Source organism: Brienomyrus brachyistius, chromosome 14 (assembly GCF_023856365.1).
Source record: "Brienomyrus brachyistius isolate T26 chromosome 14, BBRACH_0.4, whole genome shotgun sequence".
Taxonomy (NCBI): domain Eukaryota; kingdom Metazoa; phylum Chordata; class Actinopteri; order Osteoglossiformes; family Mormyridae; genus Brienomyrus; species Brienomyrus brachyistius.
Window position 1 is genome coordinate 14,350,348 of NC_064546.1, and position 20,910 is coordinate 14,371,257.

Sequence of the window (20,910 nt, forward strand, 5' to 3'; positions counted from 1 at the left end):
TCCATATTTCGTATGTTTGACGTCATACTGTCTTTAATTCATATAGTGAAGTGGATAACGTTACAAGAATAACAGTCACACAGAAATACTAACATTAGCAAAGTGTGAAATTAATATTGTGTCACAGAATACTATCGTTAAATGAAACAAGCAAAAAAAAAAAAAAAACTTGTTATGCACCAGTCAAAATTTTGGATAGGTCAGGCCGCTTACAAAGTGATATCGTCGCATTCCTTGACCTGGCCACTGAACCCAAACCTAGTAGAGATGGTTTGATAGGAGTTTAACCAGAGAGTGAAGGAAAAGTGCTCGCTGAGTCCACAGCATATGTGAGACCTCCTTCAGGACAGCTGGGAAAACATTCCAGGCGACCACTCCATGAGACTGGCGTAGAGGAGTATGTAATGTCGGCCAGTTCCCTTCGAGCAACTGGGGATATGGGCCTTCCTCAAGGCCCAATGGTGGGATCACACTGCTGACCCAGAGATTTGAACCAGCAACCTTCTGATTCCCAATCCACTGAGCTCCCTCTTCCAAACAAATTAACATCCTTGTTTAATAGATTTTGCCATTTCATAATTTCATATATGTTATTGTATAGTTTTAATGTCCTTATAATTATTCTCAAATGTAGAGAATAGGGCAAATAGACCTTTACATAGGTAGGTGTGTCCAAACTTTGGACTGGTACTCTATATGCTATTAAATACATGCCTATTCTATGATAATTAGTTGATTAAACCATACAACTTATTTTTAGCAATTACCTGTTTTTAAACGTTTACATCCTTTAGTTGACTGTTCAATGGCTATAAGTATGTCGTTGATTCATTTAAAAAATTAAAATTGCTTGCTTCGTTTCAAGGACTCAAGCTAGAACCATCTAGTCATTTTTCATTACTGCACTTATTCCTGACAGAAAGGTTGCATAACATGACTGTAAATCAAAGTAGGCTTAAGTTAATATATTTGGTGAAATGCATGTTTCATGCTCAATCAGCAGCTTAATCAAGCCTAATTAATTAGTTAAGAACTCAACCAATATTGACATAAGCAGGGTTTTGTGAGAGCCAGGACGGAAAAATGCTAGGCGGAAAGCGTTGTGAAGATCTAGAGGATAAAAAGTGAATTATAGTTACATTAGATCAAATGCAAATTAGTGGCACGTCAGCGGTAAGAGAATTCTGATGTTTGATAAGCTAGTTTTAAAGCAACAGAGCTCCATAATGTCACATAGTTGGTTACACAGCATGAAAAATAATTGGATGTTAAAAAAATCATGACACCATATGCCAAACATGAACAAATGCATTGGCAAAGAGGCAAGCAGTAGTTCAAACGTATCGACAGGGACAAAGGGGCACTTAATAGGATAGCTGCTAAATGCCAAAAGTACAGCCCCGATGGGGTGCCAAAAATACATTGTGAAAGCTTGAATATATAACAGGGCTTCAATTTGGAAACCAGTGTACAAAAACCCTTAACCTGGAATAAGGAGCGCAAAACATGGACACCTAAGCAACCGAAAGCAGTAATACAGTCTGAAAAGCCATCATCCATGTTTTTTCCTATATCCAAATCAGGAAACATTTGGGAAAAAGCCTTCAAACCGCACAACCTGTTGGAACGGACAGTCATCATTGTGGATGTCATTAAGTGTGATGATCGCTCTGCATGGTAGCATTACAGTAAAATAACACAAGGCCATTTTACATTGACAAAAGGAGCATATGAGATTTACCACATTGGAACGATTGGAACGAGAGCGGATCCACTCGCAGGAGCAGCACTTTTTTTCCAGGCTTTACGTCCAAGGGCAAGCAGAGGGCTGAAGACTAGATACATGTGAGCAAAGGCAAACAAATCCAAACTGTAAGCTCAGGTATAGTCCACAGTCAGAGGTTGACAAAGTGAATACAGGGCGAGTAACTAAAGCTGAAACAGCAACAAAGATACCAGGAAAGCAAGCGGGAATCATACACAGCGGGGCAATCAAACAATCAAACACTTAGTATGGTAATGAGAAATTACTCAACACATTGCAAATGGCTCACTAGAAACCAGGCAGGCAAGTGATTAGCTTAGTGTGTCTAGTATTCAGGGGAGGTTGGGTATCACTGGCTGGTTACCTGCTTTGGTTGGTACTGACGTGATATAAATGTTGCACCACAGCAGAGTCGGTCAATCCTATAGACGACAGGGAATGCAATGCAGGAGCACCAGGAAGTGCAAGTAACAAACTCCCGTATCTATAATTAATATCTAGCCAGTGGAGCTTAGGTGGGTTTCCAAGTAAGCACTTTTTTTTAACTAGTAGTTTCTGGGAGACATGTGTTGTGCGTTTCATAAGTTGTCCGGATTTTGTCTTTTCCAGCAGAAATCGGCAGTCGTTTTAGTTGGTTCTGGTCTTCATAATCCTGTAAGTTTCAGTTTAGTTTTTCATCTGCGTGTATTTTGAAATTTCCCTCCACACCTGACTCTGCATATCTCAAGCCAGGAGCCCCTGCATATGAGCAGCCCAGGTCCTGTCAGCACTGATTTGCCACGTGATCAGTCTGGCAGAGGCACCTTCCTTGGGAAGAAAACCTGGACGTATTAACTGTTGCTCATATTGAATGTTTCTCCAGCCCCACTTATTGGTCAGTCTCACTTAGCAATGCCATTGGTCCAAACCAGTCACAAGACAAGACATACAAATACGTACATCATTTTACATTTCAAAATATTTAAGCTCATATACGGCGATCATTCTTCAGGTCTCCCTCACCCAGAAACCAGTGCCGCTTCCAAAGGACTATGTGTTGCACTCCCCAAAAACATTTGTATGCTTCTGCAAAGGCCATTTGTTTATGTGTCGAAGCTCGCGTGTCGTTCTTGGCCAGCTTTACCCCACCAAGTCGAACTCAAATACACTATAGTATGTATGACAATGTATGGATGGTGTGTATTTTGCAATGGAAGACAGCTCTCTGTTGTGCAAAGCCAAGGGATGAGAAATCTGGTAATAATGGCATGTACAAATAACTAACAACATTAATCCGTTCATTTCCATAAATGCTTATTGTATGCAAGGTAACACCAAGCTATCTCTAGCTAGCTATCACAGGCCCCTTACAAAGACAGATGTGTGCACAGTTATAGATACCACTTCACTGGAAACATACAGTGGTACCTTGGAATACGACCGTTCCAGAAGGCTGTTTGTGTTGCGATTTAGTCGAGGTATCACTATATTGGACAGTAAATGGTAGCCTGAAAATGGTTAAGCAACGTTTAAACTTTACTCACCCATCTTCCATAACTTCCATAAGCTTATTCAGTACAGGGTCACAATGACCCTGGAGTACATGGTAGGAGGCACGGGGCACAAGATAGGGGGACACCCATCAACCTTCAACCTAGTGGTGACAACAGAATCCCACTAGTTTGGGTATCAAAGTTACCCAAAACAAGCATTATCAGAATAGTCTTTGAACAATGTGAAGGTTACACCATTGACAATGATGATGTTTTAAAAAAACAGTGTGTGGTGCTTTTTCCGCTAAAAGGAATCATTTTAAAAACCCAATCTCTTCCCTTCATCCCCTAGCATAATACAATTTAAGTATTTATTTCATAAATAATGCACAATATAAGGTAGAACTGTAGCCTCACCTCTCCAAGCTGTATATTCAGTCTGGGGCGAGTAAGAGGAGGTGAAATTAAAAATTAAATTCTATAATTTTAAGACACATCTGGTAGGGTGGATAGGCTGTTGGCAATAAATGGATTTTAACATTTAATAATATTCTGCATCTGTATGGGGTGGACAATAAATTATATATACAGCTATTTGCTGCAAAATAGGCATGATTGTTGATGTCATTCAACAAGGAGGTACTTGAAAACAATCTGAGCATTTGAATCAGAATTGAAATCTTTACTACCACACATCCAAGGCTGGTGGAAATTTGTGTTGGCACAGCTTGCTACAATTACAGAAACCATGACAATAGACAATTAACAATGAGGCCCAACGTGGACAGAAATAAATACAAACATGCATCAATAGGCATTGCAAAAATACAGATGTAGCCCAAAATTTGGATAAAAAGCAGACGACATAATGCAAAGAGGAGACTTTTCACAGTAATGTGTCAAACACTAGAAACGTAAGACAAGATAATATTTATTTATCCTAGGGGACGAGAAGTGCAGACAAACATACATAATGCAAAATAAGACAAAGCAGAAAGATATTACAGGTAGTACAAGTACACATAATGTAAACAAACTGAAAAAGTACACAAACAGAACATCCTGAGAAAGGATATTAAGGAAATGAATGAATGAATATGTGCAATTGTATGTACAATTAGCATCAGACTTCGCATCTCTTGTTGTAGTGCCTGACGGCAGCAGGTAGGAAAGACCTCCAGTAGGACTTCTTAGAACACTATGGTAGAAACAGATGCTGGTTAAAGGGGCTCCAAGAGAGCAACAATGACATGGATGGGCAGAATTGTTCAAGATGTTGTTAAATTCTGGGAGTTCCCACCAGAGCCTAGAATTGTTAAATACACTTCAAGCAAATGGTAGCTTTCATACCTTTTCTTCTATTCTTAGGCTTGAAACATACTGGCCTTTAATGATAAGATTTAAACAGATGGGGCCCAAACCCAGGAAAGGGGTAGTGATGTAAAAGGAGGGACCAGAATGGAGACATTACAGTAATCTTGAGGATTCTTATCTGATACCGTTTGATGTTGTTCTGTATTGTGTTATTCCCCTTTATCTGTATTGCTTATCAAAGCACCAGCATCACAGCAGCCAATTCAGTTAATTACAACTCCATCATCCATCCATAATCTTTTCAGTTGGGACTGTAACATGCTTGATTTAGAATATGCTTTTGTCCTGGGGCAGTTGAGGTTAAGAGCCTGACTCAATGGTCCAGGGGTGAAATATCTCTGCTAGCCGTGACACTTAAACTACCAACTTTCCAAGTCTTGTACACTTCTCAGTATTGATTGTTGTTTTATTGTATTGTGTTATTGTGGATATTGCATATATTTATCATTCTTGTCAACCCTTTTGTACCGATACACAATGTGTTTCACTTTGAGCAACAACCATCCTGTGTTTTGTGTTGCAACAGTTTGTGTACATTTCTCTGTATACAGACTGAAACCTGAACTGCACCCTATACTGAAAAAAACTAAATATTACTCTACAAAATGGATTTTACGCATATTGTGCCAAATTATGCTTTTAACTTTTGAGGAGAATTATTCCATCAAAGGTGTGGTTGATGTCTAACATTTGAGATATTAATATCTATCACTGGGAGGAGACCCCGAGGAAGACCCAGGACACGCTGGAGAGACTATGTCTTTCGGCTGGCCTGGGAACGCCTCGGGATCCCCACAGAGGAGCTGGATGAAGTGGCCGGGGAGAGGGAAGTCTGGGCCTCCCTGCTGAGATTGCTGCCCCCGCAACCCGACCTCGGATTAAGAGGAAGATGATAGATGGATGGATGGTATCTATAACAAATTAAAATTCATATTTTTTTTTTATCATAAGTTAATTCGGCAACTCCATAGCCAGAAAACAGATTTCACGCAAAATTCATGGCTTTAAACTACTTTAATATATTACTCCATCCTGAAACTGCGGTCATCAAGTGACATACAAAAGGCTTTGCAACTACAGTAATGAAACATCCAAGGATGTATTGTTTGTTTCAGCTGGCAGGTCCTTGATGTCATCCTACCTGCAACAAGTGGATTGGCTGCACACCTTAACAGACATGGGATGATGGAACCGCAGGAACATTTTGGAATTCCCCTTTTTGCATTTTGTATATTCTTGCTATCGCTCAATAACATTTGCTCAGTTTTGGTTTGTGGGTGTGAAGTGTATGGATAGATTGATGTGCGAAGGTTTGTAGTAGCCTGCTGGTTTGGGGCGTTGCCAGACAGCATGATGCGTTGGATACACACCATATCCTAAGGATCCGTGGGGGTTTTCTCTTTCTCTTCTGCGCTTCCCCCTGTTTTTGGATTATCTAGGCGGGCGTTTAGAAATGCTAAGGCTGTGTAGTTAGTGGTGTAGTGGCAAAATTCCTAGTTGTCGTACCGGGGGGGGGGGCATTTTCAATTCCCAATAAGCATACTGGTTTTCTTCTTGTTTATTCTTCTTATCTGGCACTATCCCATCAAAAACATTGCATTGTCCTGATTAGTTTCCTTTTATTTTGTCTGTAGTAAAAAAAAAATATTATATATACAATCAGGTCCATAAATATTGGGACATCGACACAATTCTAATCTTTTTGGCTCTATACACCACCACAATGGATTTGAAATGAAATGAACAAGATGTGCTTTAACTGCAAACTTTCAGCTTTAATTTGAGGGTATTTACATACAAATCAAGTGAACGGTGTAGGAATTACAGCAGTTTGTGTATGTGCCACCCACTTTTTAAGGGACCAAAAGTAATGGGACAAGTGGGTGCTCAGCTGTTCCATGGCCAGGTGTGTGTCATTCTCTCATTATCTTATTTACAAGGAGCAGATAAAAGGTCTAGAGTTCAAGTGTGCTATTTGCATTTGGAATCTGTTGCTGTCAACTCTCAATGTGAGATGCAAAGAGCTGTCACTATCAAGCAACTCAGTGAAGCAAGCCATCATTAGGCTGAAAAATAAAAACGAACCCATCAGAGAGATGGCAAATACATTAGGTGTAGCCAAATCAACTGTTTGGAACATTCTTAAAAAGAAAGATCGCACCGGTGAGCTCAGCAACACCAAAAGAGTTGCAAGACCACGGAATATATATATAGACACACACACACTTCTAACGTCAGGCAAACCAGATTGATTGTTTTTCCTTTCTCTATTAATTTTATGTCACAGCCATTGAGAGCTCCCTAGATTATCTCGAAACAGTCGTAACAACATATTTTGGTTTGAGTGATAAGCGGAAGTGCACACATGTATCTAGCGTGAACCTTTGTCGACTCTTGATGATGGTATACAGTGGTACGGTTGTATAAAAAATGGACAGTTCAAGCAAGTCAGTCATTAAAGGTCAAGACTGCTTATGTTCTAGATGAACTTCGCTATATCTTGGTTTCCAATAATTATTTTTTTTATTTTAAAACATACATGGATATCAACCACATTTGATAAACCACCAATTATCCTTACAGGTGCTTATGTTAAGCCAGTCACCTAAGGTCATCGGAACTCAGCTGAAAACTACAGTACACTGCAGATACCACTGTACTCTTGACGTCTGAGAACCCCGAGTCCTTCTGCAGGAACTGCCCCTCTGAGAAACCTCTACTGCTCCCTACTTCACCGGACTCTCTGCTCTTCTTGGTAAACACGTGAATCTTCCCACGGCCGTGGGCCTCGAATATTCTTCCAGTCTTCTATATTCAATCCCTTAAGTTTCTGTTGGGGCAAGAAAATTCCAGACACGTCGCTTAGAGGATGACTTGCCACAAAAGCAGGAAACTCTTAGAACAGTAGGTAGGTATAACTTGACCTACAGCTATAACAAAATGCTGTGTTGACGATCTAAAACTGCTTAAAAACAAATACACGTCCTTCATTTTACAGTAGTATTTTTAAGTTTATACTTCTTTTAAGAAACCTCATCTGGATCACATTCTGCTTCTGGGGAACTCTGTGTACCTCAAATTCTTCATTCAAGATTGTAGACTGGTTCTGGACATTCACTCTGGCCTCCAGTGCCGGGTCCAGCTGAAAGAAAGGGACAAGTGAGTGCAACATCTAAGAATATGCCTTTCCCAGCAACTCTTTATGGTAGGCCGGTCCATCTAGGTCAGAGGTCACCAACATGGATGCCCCCGAGGATCACGAGTGACCCGCAGACCTGTTCTAAAAATAGCATGACTCACCAGTGAGCAGAGTCTAAAATTTAATTGTATCCTGTTGCTATTCTTCTTTAATCACATTTGCATTTATATAGATTTGAAAATGACAATATCTAAAAATAAAAAACATTTAAATCATGTTTATTATACATGAAGTTTAGATAAGTTTAGGAGGGCGTTTCAAACTGGCAGCCCTTCGTACGGGTCAGTACCCGTGAAGTAGCTCTCAGGTTCAAAAAAAGTTGGTGACCCCTGATCTAGGTAACTATTATATTTACGTTATTTAGCAGACGCTTTTGTTCAAAGTGACATACAAGTACCAGAAAGCAGGTTCAGCAAGTGTTCCTGAACCCAAACCAGGATAAGCGTCCCAGTGTTCAAGGGCCCAATGTTTATATTCTTGTGTCATATAGTGCATATAATCCAGTATTATTTTCAGTACACAATTATCTAAACGTGGCTGAAGTAATCTGAAGACTCCTTTAGCAAGTAGTCAGGGCAGTCAAAGCAAAGAAATACATCTAAACAATGTAACCAGTTTATACTAATTCCATATTAGGGGGAGAAGTAAAAAAAATGTGGTACACGGTGACATGCAACTGATATTTACGACAAGGGATTATTATTATTATTGTCCTTGTTATTATGGTGGTTAACTTTACTATACACTGCCTACTATTGCTTCTTAAATTGCACTATCCTGTATGTCCTTTGCACATTGTCTTGCTGTTTATGTTTCGACTGTGGTCCCTCGGCCTCGCCATTTCATCTCTCTGTATACTTGGATGTATTGGATGTTGGTTGAAATAACAGTGAAGTTCACTTTGACTTTGACTTAACATAAAGTTTCTAAACGTGCAGCCTACAAAAAGATTTCCCTCCGCTATAAAACGGAACCCACGGTTCATTTATACCACCAACAACTTAGACACGTACCTTCTTCTTTATTTTTTGCTCATCGTATCTAATCTGTGTGAATTCCCGAAGTCCAAAGGAGCCTCCTACAACCAGCAGCTGTCAGGCAAAGTGAGAGACGTCACCCACCATACGGATAACATGGATCCTTAATAGCAAAACTCATCACGATAAAAGGCGTCTTTAAAAACAGCCAACTAACGAGATACTCACAACCATCGGGATGCCATATTTAATCGTTTTGTTTTTATGCAGAGCGGTTATTTTTCTCCACATGGCTTTAGTTGTACCAATTTTTCCTCAGTTATTTTTCAACCTGCGTGGTATATATTACACAGAAATTCACAATGACGATACATGGACAGATAGAAATCTAAGAGAAGACCCTGTTTAACGGGAAGCTTTAGCTGTTAAACTGTAAAACAAATAATACCTAAGTGCATGATAACTAAAATAATATGAACTGTATGAGCAGTCGTTAATCTTCAACAGTATTCAAATATATTGCAGTTAAGCACAGAATTGTCATAGACTGATACATACTGAGGTCGTAGTCAATTTCCATGGATTTAACGTGCGTTAAGGGCGAAACCTTATTAAGTCTTAATCATAGTATTTTGTATTCTTGAGCAAAGATAGAAAGTGCAAAACGGATACCAGCATGAATCCAAGATTGAACGCCTGTGTTCCCCACTTCCGGATTTGCGGCCCGCATGCGCGCCGATGTGGCGCATGCGTATACTGGGTTACATTTTACAACGCTGCACGATTTGTACTGCGCAAATGCAAAGAAAAAAAAGCTCCACTTGAGACCATTATAAACCATGGTGTAAAGTCGTAAAACAATATAGCCTACTTTGGGCATCGTTTTAAGATATAATGTGGTGTACGTCTGCGTGAAGCAATCATAATGTGATTATAATCATAATATCCGTCAATATTTTTAAAACACTCAGAGGAATGAAGAGAATTAAATTGGCTTGCTCTCGAAATAAGTATAAAAACAAAGTACACTAGAGATTTTTTTAACTAAAGAGTACCATTGCAAGCATTTCAAATATATATTTTTATATTTCAGAATTTTTGTATGTATGCACTGACTAGCCACATTGTTAAGAACATCATAATAATGCTACTAATAATACTTTATTTCTCCCAGACCAGTCTGTCTTTTTCATGGCAAGGAGTCACCATACTGCTGGCAATATTCCTTAGATTCTTTAAACCAGGCAACATTTTTTCAGTTGTCTAGTGTCCAGTTTCAGCGAGCCTGTGCCCACTTTAGGCTGCGTTTCCTGTTCTTTAGTGAGAGAGGTGTAACCCAATAAAGTATTCTGCTGTTGTAGTGCAGTGGGTTTAATGTGTTGCGCTTCAGAGATGCTTTTATACTCGCCACTGTTGTAACGAGTAGTTGCATTACTGCAGCCTTCCTAGCAGCTTGAACCAGGCTAGCTAGAGGGCTGTGCGCAGTGGCGGCTTAAGGATTAGAGAAGCGCACTTGTAATTGAAAGGTTGCAGGTTTGACTCCCTGACTAACAAAGCAGCTGAAATACCCCGAGCAAGGTATCGCCCCCAAGCACTGCTCCCCGGGTGCTGAATTAGCTACCCTTTGCTACGTCACATTGTCACATATGGGTTAAATGCAAAGAACACATTTTGTTGTTGTGTGCTCTGGTATGTCAACAATGACAACTAATCACTAAAATAAATTCTATTCTCCTGACGGCCCACAAAACTATCACCCACTGTATGTTTCATGTTTTGACGTGACATGGTATATATCACTATATATATTGTGTAAATTCTTGAGACTGTTGTGTGAAAATACCGGATCAGCAGGTTCTGAAATACGTAAAACCACCCCATCTAGCACGTAAAACTCACCATCAAGCTTGAAGTTGCCATGCTATGGTTTGCTTTGTTGGTGACAGAGATGATCTTTACCAACCAGTATGGCCATCACAACAAACTGAAATGGCATGCCAGACTGTCATACTTAGTTGATTGGGGAGTCTTTTAGTATACAACACGATAAGCCAAAATATAATTTTAAACTGTGCAGAACTTATCTGACAAAGATGGTAAGATTATGGTATGATTTTCATAGCTATTTTGCACTATTATTTTCTTCACCTTACCTTTACTCCTATTGTTGCACTGAGCATGTAAAGGACAAAAGAATTTCCCTCGGGATAAATAAAGTTTTTTCTTATCTTATCTTATCTTAAGCAGGCAATTCAATTTAATGATCTGGATTGCAGAATCTCCAGACTTAAATCCCATAGGACTTTCACGGGAGGAATTGGACAGAAGTAAAGTAACTCAACATTCTACATCTTCTAAAATTGAGGAGCTGGGAACATGTCAAATGATTTCATGCTCATCTTTGTGAAGCTGTGTTTAACACTGCTTTGCTACTCCACATTTTATTGTATTGTGCTATATTGTAACATGCTTTGTCATGCTCAAGTATTTTCAGATAACTATTTGTTGAAAAACCCGTTGTCAGATAGTGTAGGCTGCAGTTTGAGTTTATTACATTTCTCACATTTTATAGCATGAAGCAGAAAATGGTAATTTCACAGCTTTAGGTTTCACTTGGCAGAAGTAGAATTTGATGCAGTCACAATCAAGTATATCAGCAGGTTACAATGCTTGAAAATACATCTTAAGACTTTACAGTTACTCATATAGCATACTTATTGAAAATACAGCTGCTTAGTTTGCAAATCACTGCAAATTACATCAAACGCACAAATATTTAATTTCTTCTGTAGAATGGACATTTTACTTCAAAATTAATTTTATCTTTAGTCAAAACGATGCATTGAAAAATATCTAGAATTTCATGGTTAAGAATTTCCGTAGAGATTCCAAAATTGCCTAGAAAGAGTATTTATGATTGTGCAATGAGTCATTAGATGCACAAAAAATTAATAAACTATTATACATTTTTGCAAATTATTGCTTGCATCAACAGATGAAAAAACGATGCATTATTGTACACAAAAACATGAATGAAATATACCACATCCATGAATATCTGTATAGATAGGTAAGCAGTGTGTATGCTAAAAATGAAGCAAAGACAACTGTATCAAAGTCTTAGTCAATTTTTCCCGTGAAACAATTACTGCTGAAATTTAATGTTAGAAGCAAATTGAAATATTTGTATTGACTTCATGAAAAAAATGAACTACAAAAAGTCATTGACATGTAATTCTGAATCTTTTTCAATGTTACTTTACGTTTACTGTAATGGCTCATACTACTTTTTCAATATTCAGAAATGCATCCAAAAAAATAAATAAAAAAATAAAAAAATTTGAAATGTCACTATAGACACAGTCATACTCTGTGGTCGGACAACATTTCATATCTGTAAACTCCCAAATGTTTATTACACCAGGTTAGTCATGCACAAATACAAAACGACACAAGATCAATCTTAGCTACGCTTTTTATAGCTAGTTTGTTCACTTACACAAAATATTTCCAATGTTCTGAATTTGGTCTAAACTGCTCCCTTTTTTCAAAGAAACAAATGCTATAGAATACATATAATGCATTATGCACAATTAGGCTAATCATTTATTAATTATTAAACCAGGGCTCTGTATCACAAAGCTGGGTTTCTTTCTTAACCAGGTGATTTGCCAGATTTAAGGTACCTCAGTTTAAACGGACTATCTTTGTTACCTTACATATATCCCAGACTACCTTAAATATGACAAGTTCTCCATCTACACAAGAAATTAAGCTTCATGATACAGTTCATTATACATCATTTAATAACCCTCATAATGAAGCATCTTGAACCCACGATCATTCCAAGGCTTTTTTGGTGTTTGTCACAGAAACTACAATGTTACATAAATGAATACATGAGATATACTAATTGAAAAAAAAATGTTCACGTCTTAAAAGATAGGTAAAGTTTTGACAGGACTATCTTTTGCTACTCTGTATATTAGTAAACAGAAATACTATTCCATCAGTAGTGCTGTGCCATGTATTTAACATTATAAAAAGTGACCTTTTCCTGTGGGGACCCACAACAATTTCACTTTGAGTTCACAAGATCATAGCTTTAGTATATGTGTACAAACACTATGTTAATAGGAAAAGATACAGAAAACAAGTTAAGGTTATTTAAAAAAAGAACATTATCTAAGAACCTTGCACTGAATAATACTACGGAATAATTAAAAATCTCCACAATCATCCTATTGGTTCCACTTTTTCAAATTATTAGTGGTTCATCCAACGTCAACCACAGATACAGAGGTACAGTATATGAATGCCATTAATACATTGAAGTTGACTTAATTTCTCAGATATAACTTGTCAAAATTCTACTCCTTTGAATATTGGGTCCTGTACAGCTAAATGGAACATAATATAAATTTGTAAATAATATTGTAAATTTCAATTCTATTGAATTTTCCCTTCAGTGCATTAATTCAAAGCACAGTTAGCAATACATATTTGTTCTTAAAAATAATGACTGGCTTGCACATCTAAGAAATATAATTTCATGAAAAAAAAATGCTAAGAACAAATGTTTAAAATTGTAGAGATTATACAAATTAAAACCATTATTTTGAATACAAGGTCATATCAAAATAACATCCATGCATGCATCTTCTAATTACTTATTTATTTTTTGTCATGGGGGGGCCTATTCCATGCAAGAGAGGAAACAAGGCTCATTAAAATGTGCTTTAGTAGTTTCAAAAATTCACACTGAAATCGTGAGAGTAAGAACAAAAAAAGAAATTTGTTAAATCCTGGACACTATAATTTTATGATTGACAAATTCCAAAACAGTAATACACAAATAGTAATTCCAGTTCACAATTCTTTTACTAGTAAACAGATTAATTGTTGGAGACAATGAAACTGGAAGGTCTACATGTAGTTTTCCTGTTTTTGTTTTTTATAACTTGTCTTTGTCCAGTTTCCTAAAATATTTGAAAGAAATTGTGCATGGAGTGAAAACGCAAACCAGTTAAAAAAAAAAAAAAAGATAAAAAAAAAAAAATCAGAAATTCCCAGAATTGTCTCAGCAAAATTATTGTATATTATTTGTTTTTGGTTTCTTTGAAAAAATCTTTTAGTGTTGAGTAGCATTTTTATGAGAGAACCACAATAGGAAAACAGTCAAAATTTAAGCTAAATTGTATGAGAACTTCGAGTAAACACACAAGATTGAAACCAGGAAAATCAATGCCACATTTTATACAGACAAATGATAATTGTAGACTAGAATTTAAAGAACATCCATTTCTTTATATATAATGACTTACTGGACCAGTTTTCTTAAATTGATTTTGGAATGTGTCAGCTTGGCATACACGTGTGTTAAACTACAAGGAAACCTTTGCGAAACTTTTTTCCCCTTGAGTCAGATTGGTGGCGTCTAACGAAAGAATCCTAGTTTTTCACGCAGCCATTCCTCTGTCAAGTCTTCTGTGTTTCGAATTTCAAATACCTAAGAGGAAACAGACACAAATAAATAAATAAAAATAAAATAAAAACACACACACACACACACACCTGATGTAAAAACTAATTACAAGGTGTATTTCAAAATTATGTGGGGAAAAAATATATAAAAATGACAAACCTTGGTCAGCTCTACAGTTTGGACCAACTTGTTTTTACTGCCAGCATACATCATCTGCTGCTCAGGTTTACACCCTAAAATAAATCAATCCCTGGTCAGGCAAACAAAATCAGACTTATTTAAAATCAAGGTTCAATGTTACTTTGTCATAAGCAGCTTTATACATGCACAAAATGCGATGAGACAACGTTTCTCTATGGTCCCGGTGCAACATACGGTAACATGCAGTAAAACTGCACATCACAAACGCCACAAGGTGCGAACACGCAGTAAGATAAATAAAAAGTGCGGTGGGCTGCAAGCTAAAATTTTTGCTGGAACGAAAATATTATTTTAAAATAGCCTTAGACATCATGCTGTCACAATAATGGCGCATCCTAGATGTACAAGTTTAAACCTTACTTACCAGCTGGACTGGAAAAAATGAAACAGAGCGGATAAGAAACGCGGCCATCATCGTGTTGGTATTTGTAACTGTATACCACAAATGTGGGGATGGTTAAAGAAAACCACACTGCTGTTTCATACAAGTAAGACTTTTACTATCAACTGATACTGTAAATTTGTGTATGTTTTAATAGAAAATCTTAAATGGCAACATTTTATACAATACATATTATTGACCTCCAACTCAGTGATTTAATAATGCAGCTGTATAAAAGGATATCTTGGCTGTCTTTCAGGCAGTTCATCCTTTAAGGCATCAGGAGAAATATCCTGGGAAAAAAAATTAAAAATTATACTCCGTAATATTCTTTCGAATGATATATGAATTTGAAACCAAAAATATGCAGTCCATTTTAAGCTTGACAGAAAACACGAGAGCACACACTGTACAAAATGTCGGTCCAGAATATCAGGAGGAAGCTCGACACACACACACACACACACACACACACACACACACACACACACACAGTGGGCTGGGATTCAAACAATTAATAAAATATCTAAATTCTTATTTTACTGAATGTATATACTAAAACACACATATTGCAGTGGGGGAAAAAAAAAACAATGAATTCCTAACAATACCAATGGCAAGGACTCGTGGAATAAAATAACTTTGCCTTCAGTACAGCTTCAGTCCTTCTTGGAATGCTATAAGTCATGCACTGAGTGCATTGGGATATTGGACTGTTCCACAAAAAAGGCCTATTTTTTCCCCATTATATGACCTTGCCCAGCAATCACCAGGTCCCAAGACTCCCATTGCTGGGCTTCCTATTAGGGTTATCATTATCAATTATGTTATTAGTATAGTATTATTCCGTGCAAGGCTCATCCTTGCTTTTTAAGTCACTCATTGAAGAGTTTATGAACAATGTACTTATTTTTAACTCTTTTTCTGTTTTACAAATATTGCAATATTTATCACAAAAAAAAAAAAAAAAAAAACACACTCATTGTCATATTTGAAAAAAAATTCCAATATTGTACCTCCCTAGTCATGGGCGTAAATGACTGGGGGGGATTGTAACTACCCCAATAATCAAAACCAGCCAATACAACTCCCTGGACCTCCTTAAATGGGTGGAGACTTCAACCCCTCCTCCCTCAATACTCAACCCAAAGTTATGCCCTTGGGCCTCGCTCACAAATACCTTTTTTATTTCTAGTCACAACATGCAGATCACCTTGAACCTGTATTTTTTGTCCAAGTCACAATTAAAGCTTGGGTCTTTTTTTTTTTTTGAAACTTATTTTACTTAGTTTATCGTTGTTTTCAGAGTTCGTAACTGCATTAACGCGAGCCTTGTCATAAGCATTACAACGTATCACTCGATCTGTTCATCATGCAGGACCAATAAAGGAGTTTGGTTTGAATTCATTCAGTCTGAAACGAAAGTTCCCATGATGTCATTAATGAAATGACGGCAGTAACCAACTCTCAAGCAAAGATACAGAAACATTACTCGAGCTAAAACGATCGCGAAAATTAGGGGAGTACCAAGAGGTGGGCTTCACTGTAAGCACACAGAGTACACTGAACCTACGACATAGTTCTATCATCTCCAAAATTCAAGAAGTTTTTTGAAAGCTTAGTACTAGGTGGAAAAAAGTGCAAAAAATACATGAGATCCCAACACCTTGGTTAATGCATTATTACAGAAATATCCATGTTTAAAACATTCAGTGAATCCTAATATTAGGATAAAACAGAAAAGCACAGGAGCACTGGTCGTCCACGAATGTCCTGAAACAGCTGATCACTGTCATCACACTGAAAAGAGAACTTAGTCTACACCATGACTTAAAATTTTACTTAAAAATTAACAACCGTGTAACTAATAAACAGGCTGTGACCCAATTTCACTGACAGAAGAGACAGAAAATCAGTGACCTGAAAGGTATGCGATTCTTTAAGAGTCCCTTAAATTTTACCCAACGTACAATAACATCCGTACTAATAACTTACCTCATGTTCCTCATCAAGGATGACAAGCTGCCGGTCCTTGTCAATTTTCACTGAGAGAAAACACAAGGAGGAAACTAAATTTGCTTTCAATCTGAAAAAGCAGCAGTCAAACAAATCCACAAAACAAAATGTACCAAATTAGTAACAGAGTCAATATTATTTTATTAATAACCAATATAAATAGTGATGATGATGAATCATGGAAATGTGTCACAACACAAGTGCATGGAGCCCTACTGCGTATGGGGTAATGTAGCTGTGATCCAAGTCTGCTGGCCCAACAAAACCCATGATACAACAGAAACGGGAATTCAGACCAGCAGACCTTCTTCCATTGCTCCAAGTTAAAATTTGCAATGCTTGTGTAAACACTGCAGGTGCTTTTGACAGTGGAGAGAGATCAGCATGGGCACTGACTGGGCTGCAGTTACGTAGTCCCTTACGAAACAAGGCTAGATGCCCTGTGTGTTGTAACTGAATTTTGATGATCACAGGATAGTATCCATCTTTTGTGGGACAGTAATCCTCCTGTGGGTTTGTGCAATATGGGATTGCCTTTCTTCACTTCCCACATAGTTACGTCCTGGCCGCCAAACATCCCGTTGGTGGATCGTGATTTGAACCTCCTTAGATCATTCTCAGTCTGTATTGACCATGGCTGACCATGACACTCCACAAGCCTGGCAGTTTCGGAGATGCCGTTACTCAGCGGTCTGACCATAATGATTTGGCTCATGTCAAAGTCACTGAGATCTTTCTTTCTTGCCCATTTCTTCAACATGTCGACTACAAATTCCAAATGTTACATTACAGTCTAAGATAGCAGAGACTGAGACACGCAGTATTATTACTAGACAGTCAACATCATTCCCTTCACATAAGAGCAGTCATGGTTTTGTCTCATCAGTTTATTTTATTTATAATATATACCTTTTTTGTTATACCTTTGTTCTTCAAAATACTTCAGCTAATCATAGCTGAATTCTTTATGCACTTACTTATCCTGATCAGAGTTGCACAATGGCCTGAAGCCTAAGCCAGACAGCATAGGGCACAAGGCTGGGATAAGATTAAGCAACAAATGGCTGAACCTAGAATTCAGGAGTAACAGTATGGAATTCCACCTGACAGTGGAAAAAGTGGACCAACCCTCTTGCCTTGAGTTACATGAGGGCTCATGGGAAAATGACGGTAGTCTAGAAGTACTTTGTGGACTGCAAAAGGAATATGACTGCATACATGACCTGGCATATACTGTGGGGGTGCTGCAGGATTACAGGACACTTATGCTGCTACTGCATGGAACTTCGTCCCTGTATGTATGTAGAGAGAGCAGCATCCACATAACTGGCACAATGTCAATAGCGCTTAGAGGGTTTTGGCCTCTGGAGGAGATGCGTCTCCACTGCCGTTTGTGATTTTCGTGAACATGATAAAGCTCAGCCGTGGCAGGAAGGTCATTTAAAATATGAGGTCATAGAACTCTTTTAGAAAAGAGTGGATCAATCTGTTCACGTGAGATTCTCCCCTTAGTGAAGAAGTTTAAGTGCCTCAGAATCCTGTTCACAAATAACAAAAGGAACATGAAATTGACAAGTAGGACGGTTGGGTGCTTACAGTTTTATGGATAACGAATACATTTCCAACAAAATTATTCCATTTAGTTTGTGATTAACATAGCAATAACCAGCATCCCATCCAGGCTGTACCTCAGCTTTTGTGCCCTGTACTGCCTGGGACAGGCTGTAGGTCCAGGCCATTTAGAACACATTTAATCACATAACTATTGTTATTTCAGCGCACCTATACCTGTATTGCATGAGAGGAAATAAGGTTTAAGATCATAGATATAAGCATTAATATGATAAAAGGCATTCTATTTTGATTCGATGCCAGGAATTACTTACTGATTATTGCAGCATTGTTGGTTTGCTTTCGGAATCTGAACTCCCGTAACTTTTTAACCAAATCCCCATCAACATCACACACTACCAAAGATTCACTCTAAGAAAAGAGAGGAAACAAAAAGCTTTTAGGGCAATGCAAAGCACCACCTAGTTATGACAGAGCAGTCTGTACTAGTGATTCATAGATTTTTGTGAAGGACATAAAAAACAAAAACATTAAATATGCATTCAACAAAACAGCTATACATACACAGCATAATAGAGTGCAGCATTACCGTACTCATTTATGTTTCGCCGTTTATTTAAGCCATTCAGGCTGATGAATTTATACAATGACATGTAGGAAATAAAAGCGGAAAAGGGCTGACAATTAAAATTACAGCCACAAGACGAAACGTCGCTTTCAAGCAAGACATGTTACAAAGCCCAAGTCACGGCGTCATGCTTAAGAGACGCAAACATCTGCAATTATCGGGGGAAAAATTTAATACGAATAAAAATTGAACCGCAGAAGTTACAGGTTTTCATAGGCCTGGGATTTATAGGTGGTGGTTACAAAGGCTGACAAGCTTCCAACAGATGGCCAGAAACGTTAGAAGAAAGAAGTCAACCAAGGACGAATCAGTTTCCATGCTGGAATTATTTCCCAGTTTGTAAGAAACCTTATGATAGCTAAATTGCAAGAAATGTGAACAATCACAAAATTCGACATAGCGGCGACTTAGTAGCTAGCTAGCTATCAGTATGTCCAAGCAATTTATTTTGCTTATAAACTCTCGAGCTGGATAGGCTCCTTATTATCATACATGAGTGAATTCTTAACTATGTAGCTAGTTTCGGTAACATATACATTGCTGTCACCGAATAGCCAAGCTGAATATCATTCAATCGTTTTATAAACTTCGCTTATATTGTGCTGGTGGGAGGCGAGCTAACTATGCACCATATTATGTGTGGGGATGTTGCAGAATATGACAATAGACTGGTGTGGCTGCAGTTTACATATAGGCACGGAAAGAAATACCACAATAAACGACAAATTACAAAACATTCAACGGTACAGACCCACGATTTGTATAAATCAGAAGTCGTACGACTTCATAAGCAGAATGAAATATAAGATTTTTGAGCCGTTCGCTGCCGCTTCCTCACGCCACTCACCATTTTCCCGAAGCGCAGACTCAGACTGCTGAGGGCCTCGATCGTACGGAATTCGCCAAGAGTCTTGTGACTTTCATCTGCCCAATGACAACTCAGTAAACGTCCACGTGTCCTGGTACCAGCAGCAGACCCTGCTGCAAAGGCATTACACGTTTTGTATTATTTATTTATTTTTTTGTACATGTTGTTATTTAGAGAAGTTTTATGCACGTTTAATAAAGTCGAAATAGAACATAATTGCGGAAAGTTCAGTAGTTCAAAATAAACACTCTACAGGCATCGACGATGAAAAGTGCATTAGGCTACGCAATTATTAACAGTAATGAAGTTAGTCTTTTGCATTATTATTTTCTCGGTCATATATATAACTGATTTTGAGAAAAACCCACCCTTCTCCTAGACAATGACCAGCTCTCCAACAAATTGAATGAGTTCTTAACCATTTCAAGCAATAAAGGGCAATTCCCAGCTTTTCTTTCCCAACCATTCTCCAACTCAAGTCAAGTCAAGTAGGTTTTATTGTCATTTCAACCATACAGACAGTATATAGAGAAATGAGATAACGTTCCTCCAGGACCATGGTGCAACACAGAGCAGGACAAAGGCAGAGCAACATCATAAGTGCAGACAGGACAGCATACAACATACAGTGCCAATTAACGGTGGTAACATTCTGGATACAGTATTTAAGTTACTGCATGGTAGCAGCGAAGGTTATTTGTGCAAAAATGCTGTGCAAAAATGCCGTGGTATAGAAGAGTGAGGAGTTGAGGCAATAAATAACAATAAATATTATATACAGATGTACAGATGTGTATGTGTGTGTGTGTGTGTGTGTGTGGGGGGGGGGGGGGGTGGGGTATTGTGTTCAATTCCAGTTCAGGAGTCTGATGGCCTGAGGGAAGAAGCTGTTCCCCATTCTAGCAGTGGAGGCCCGTATGCTACGGAACCTTTTGCCAGACGGGAGGAGGGAGAAGAGTGTGTGTGAGGGG

At 38.1% G+C, this 20,910-nt stretch overlaps 2 protein-coding genes across 3 annotated transcripts; both read right to left on the reverse strand.

Moving 5' to 3' along the window:
- Positions 1–6,365: 6,365 nt before the first annotated feature.
- Positions 6,366–9,554, reverse strand: LOC125707978 (cytochrome c oxidase assembly protein COX16 homolog, mitochondrial). 2 transcript variants are annotated; one of them, XM_048975428.1, is made up of 5 exons: positions 9,460–9,554; positions 9,016–9,118; positions 8,824–8,901; positions 7,685–7,753; positions 6,366–7,441 (listed from the first exon to the last, which is right to left on the reverse strand). In XM_048975428.1, the coding sequence occupies exons 2-5, from the start codon at positions 9,076–9,078 to the stop codon at positions 7,343–7,345; spliced, it is 309 nt and encodes a 102-aa protein (XP_048831385.1). In that variant the 5' UTR covers positions 9,079–9,118; positions 9,460–9,554; the 3' UTR covers positions 6,366–7,342. The 2 variants fall into 2 exon arrangements, with proteins under 2 accessions (XP_048831385.1, XP_048831384.1); XM_048975427.1 differs by having other exon boundaries at positions 9,346–9,512.
- Positions 9,555–12,173: 2,619 nt separating this feature from the next.
- gmfb (glia maturation factor, beta) lies at positions 12,174–20,020 on the reverse strand. The gene is made up of 7 exons (XM_048974824.1): positions 19,919–20,020; positions 18,758–18,854; positions 16,851–16,900; positions 15,097–15,148; positions 14,838–14,918; positions 14,432–14,505; positions 12,174–14,296 (listed from the first exon to the last, which is right to left on the reverse strand). The coding sequence occupies exons 1-7, from the start codon at positions 19,919–19,921 to the stop codon at positions 14,225–14,227; spliced, it is 429 nt and encodes a 142-aa protein (XP_048830781.1). The 5' UTR covers positions 19,922–20,020; the 3' UTR covers positions 12,174–14,224.
- Positions 20,021–20,910: the final 890 nt, after the last annotated feature.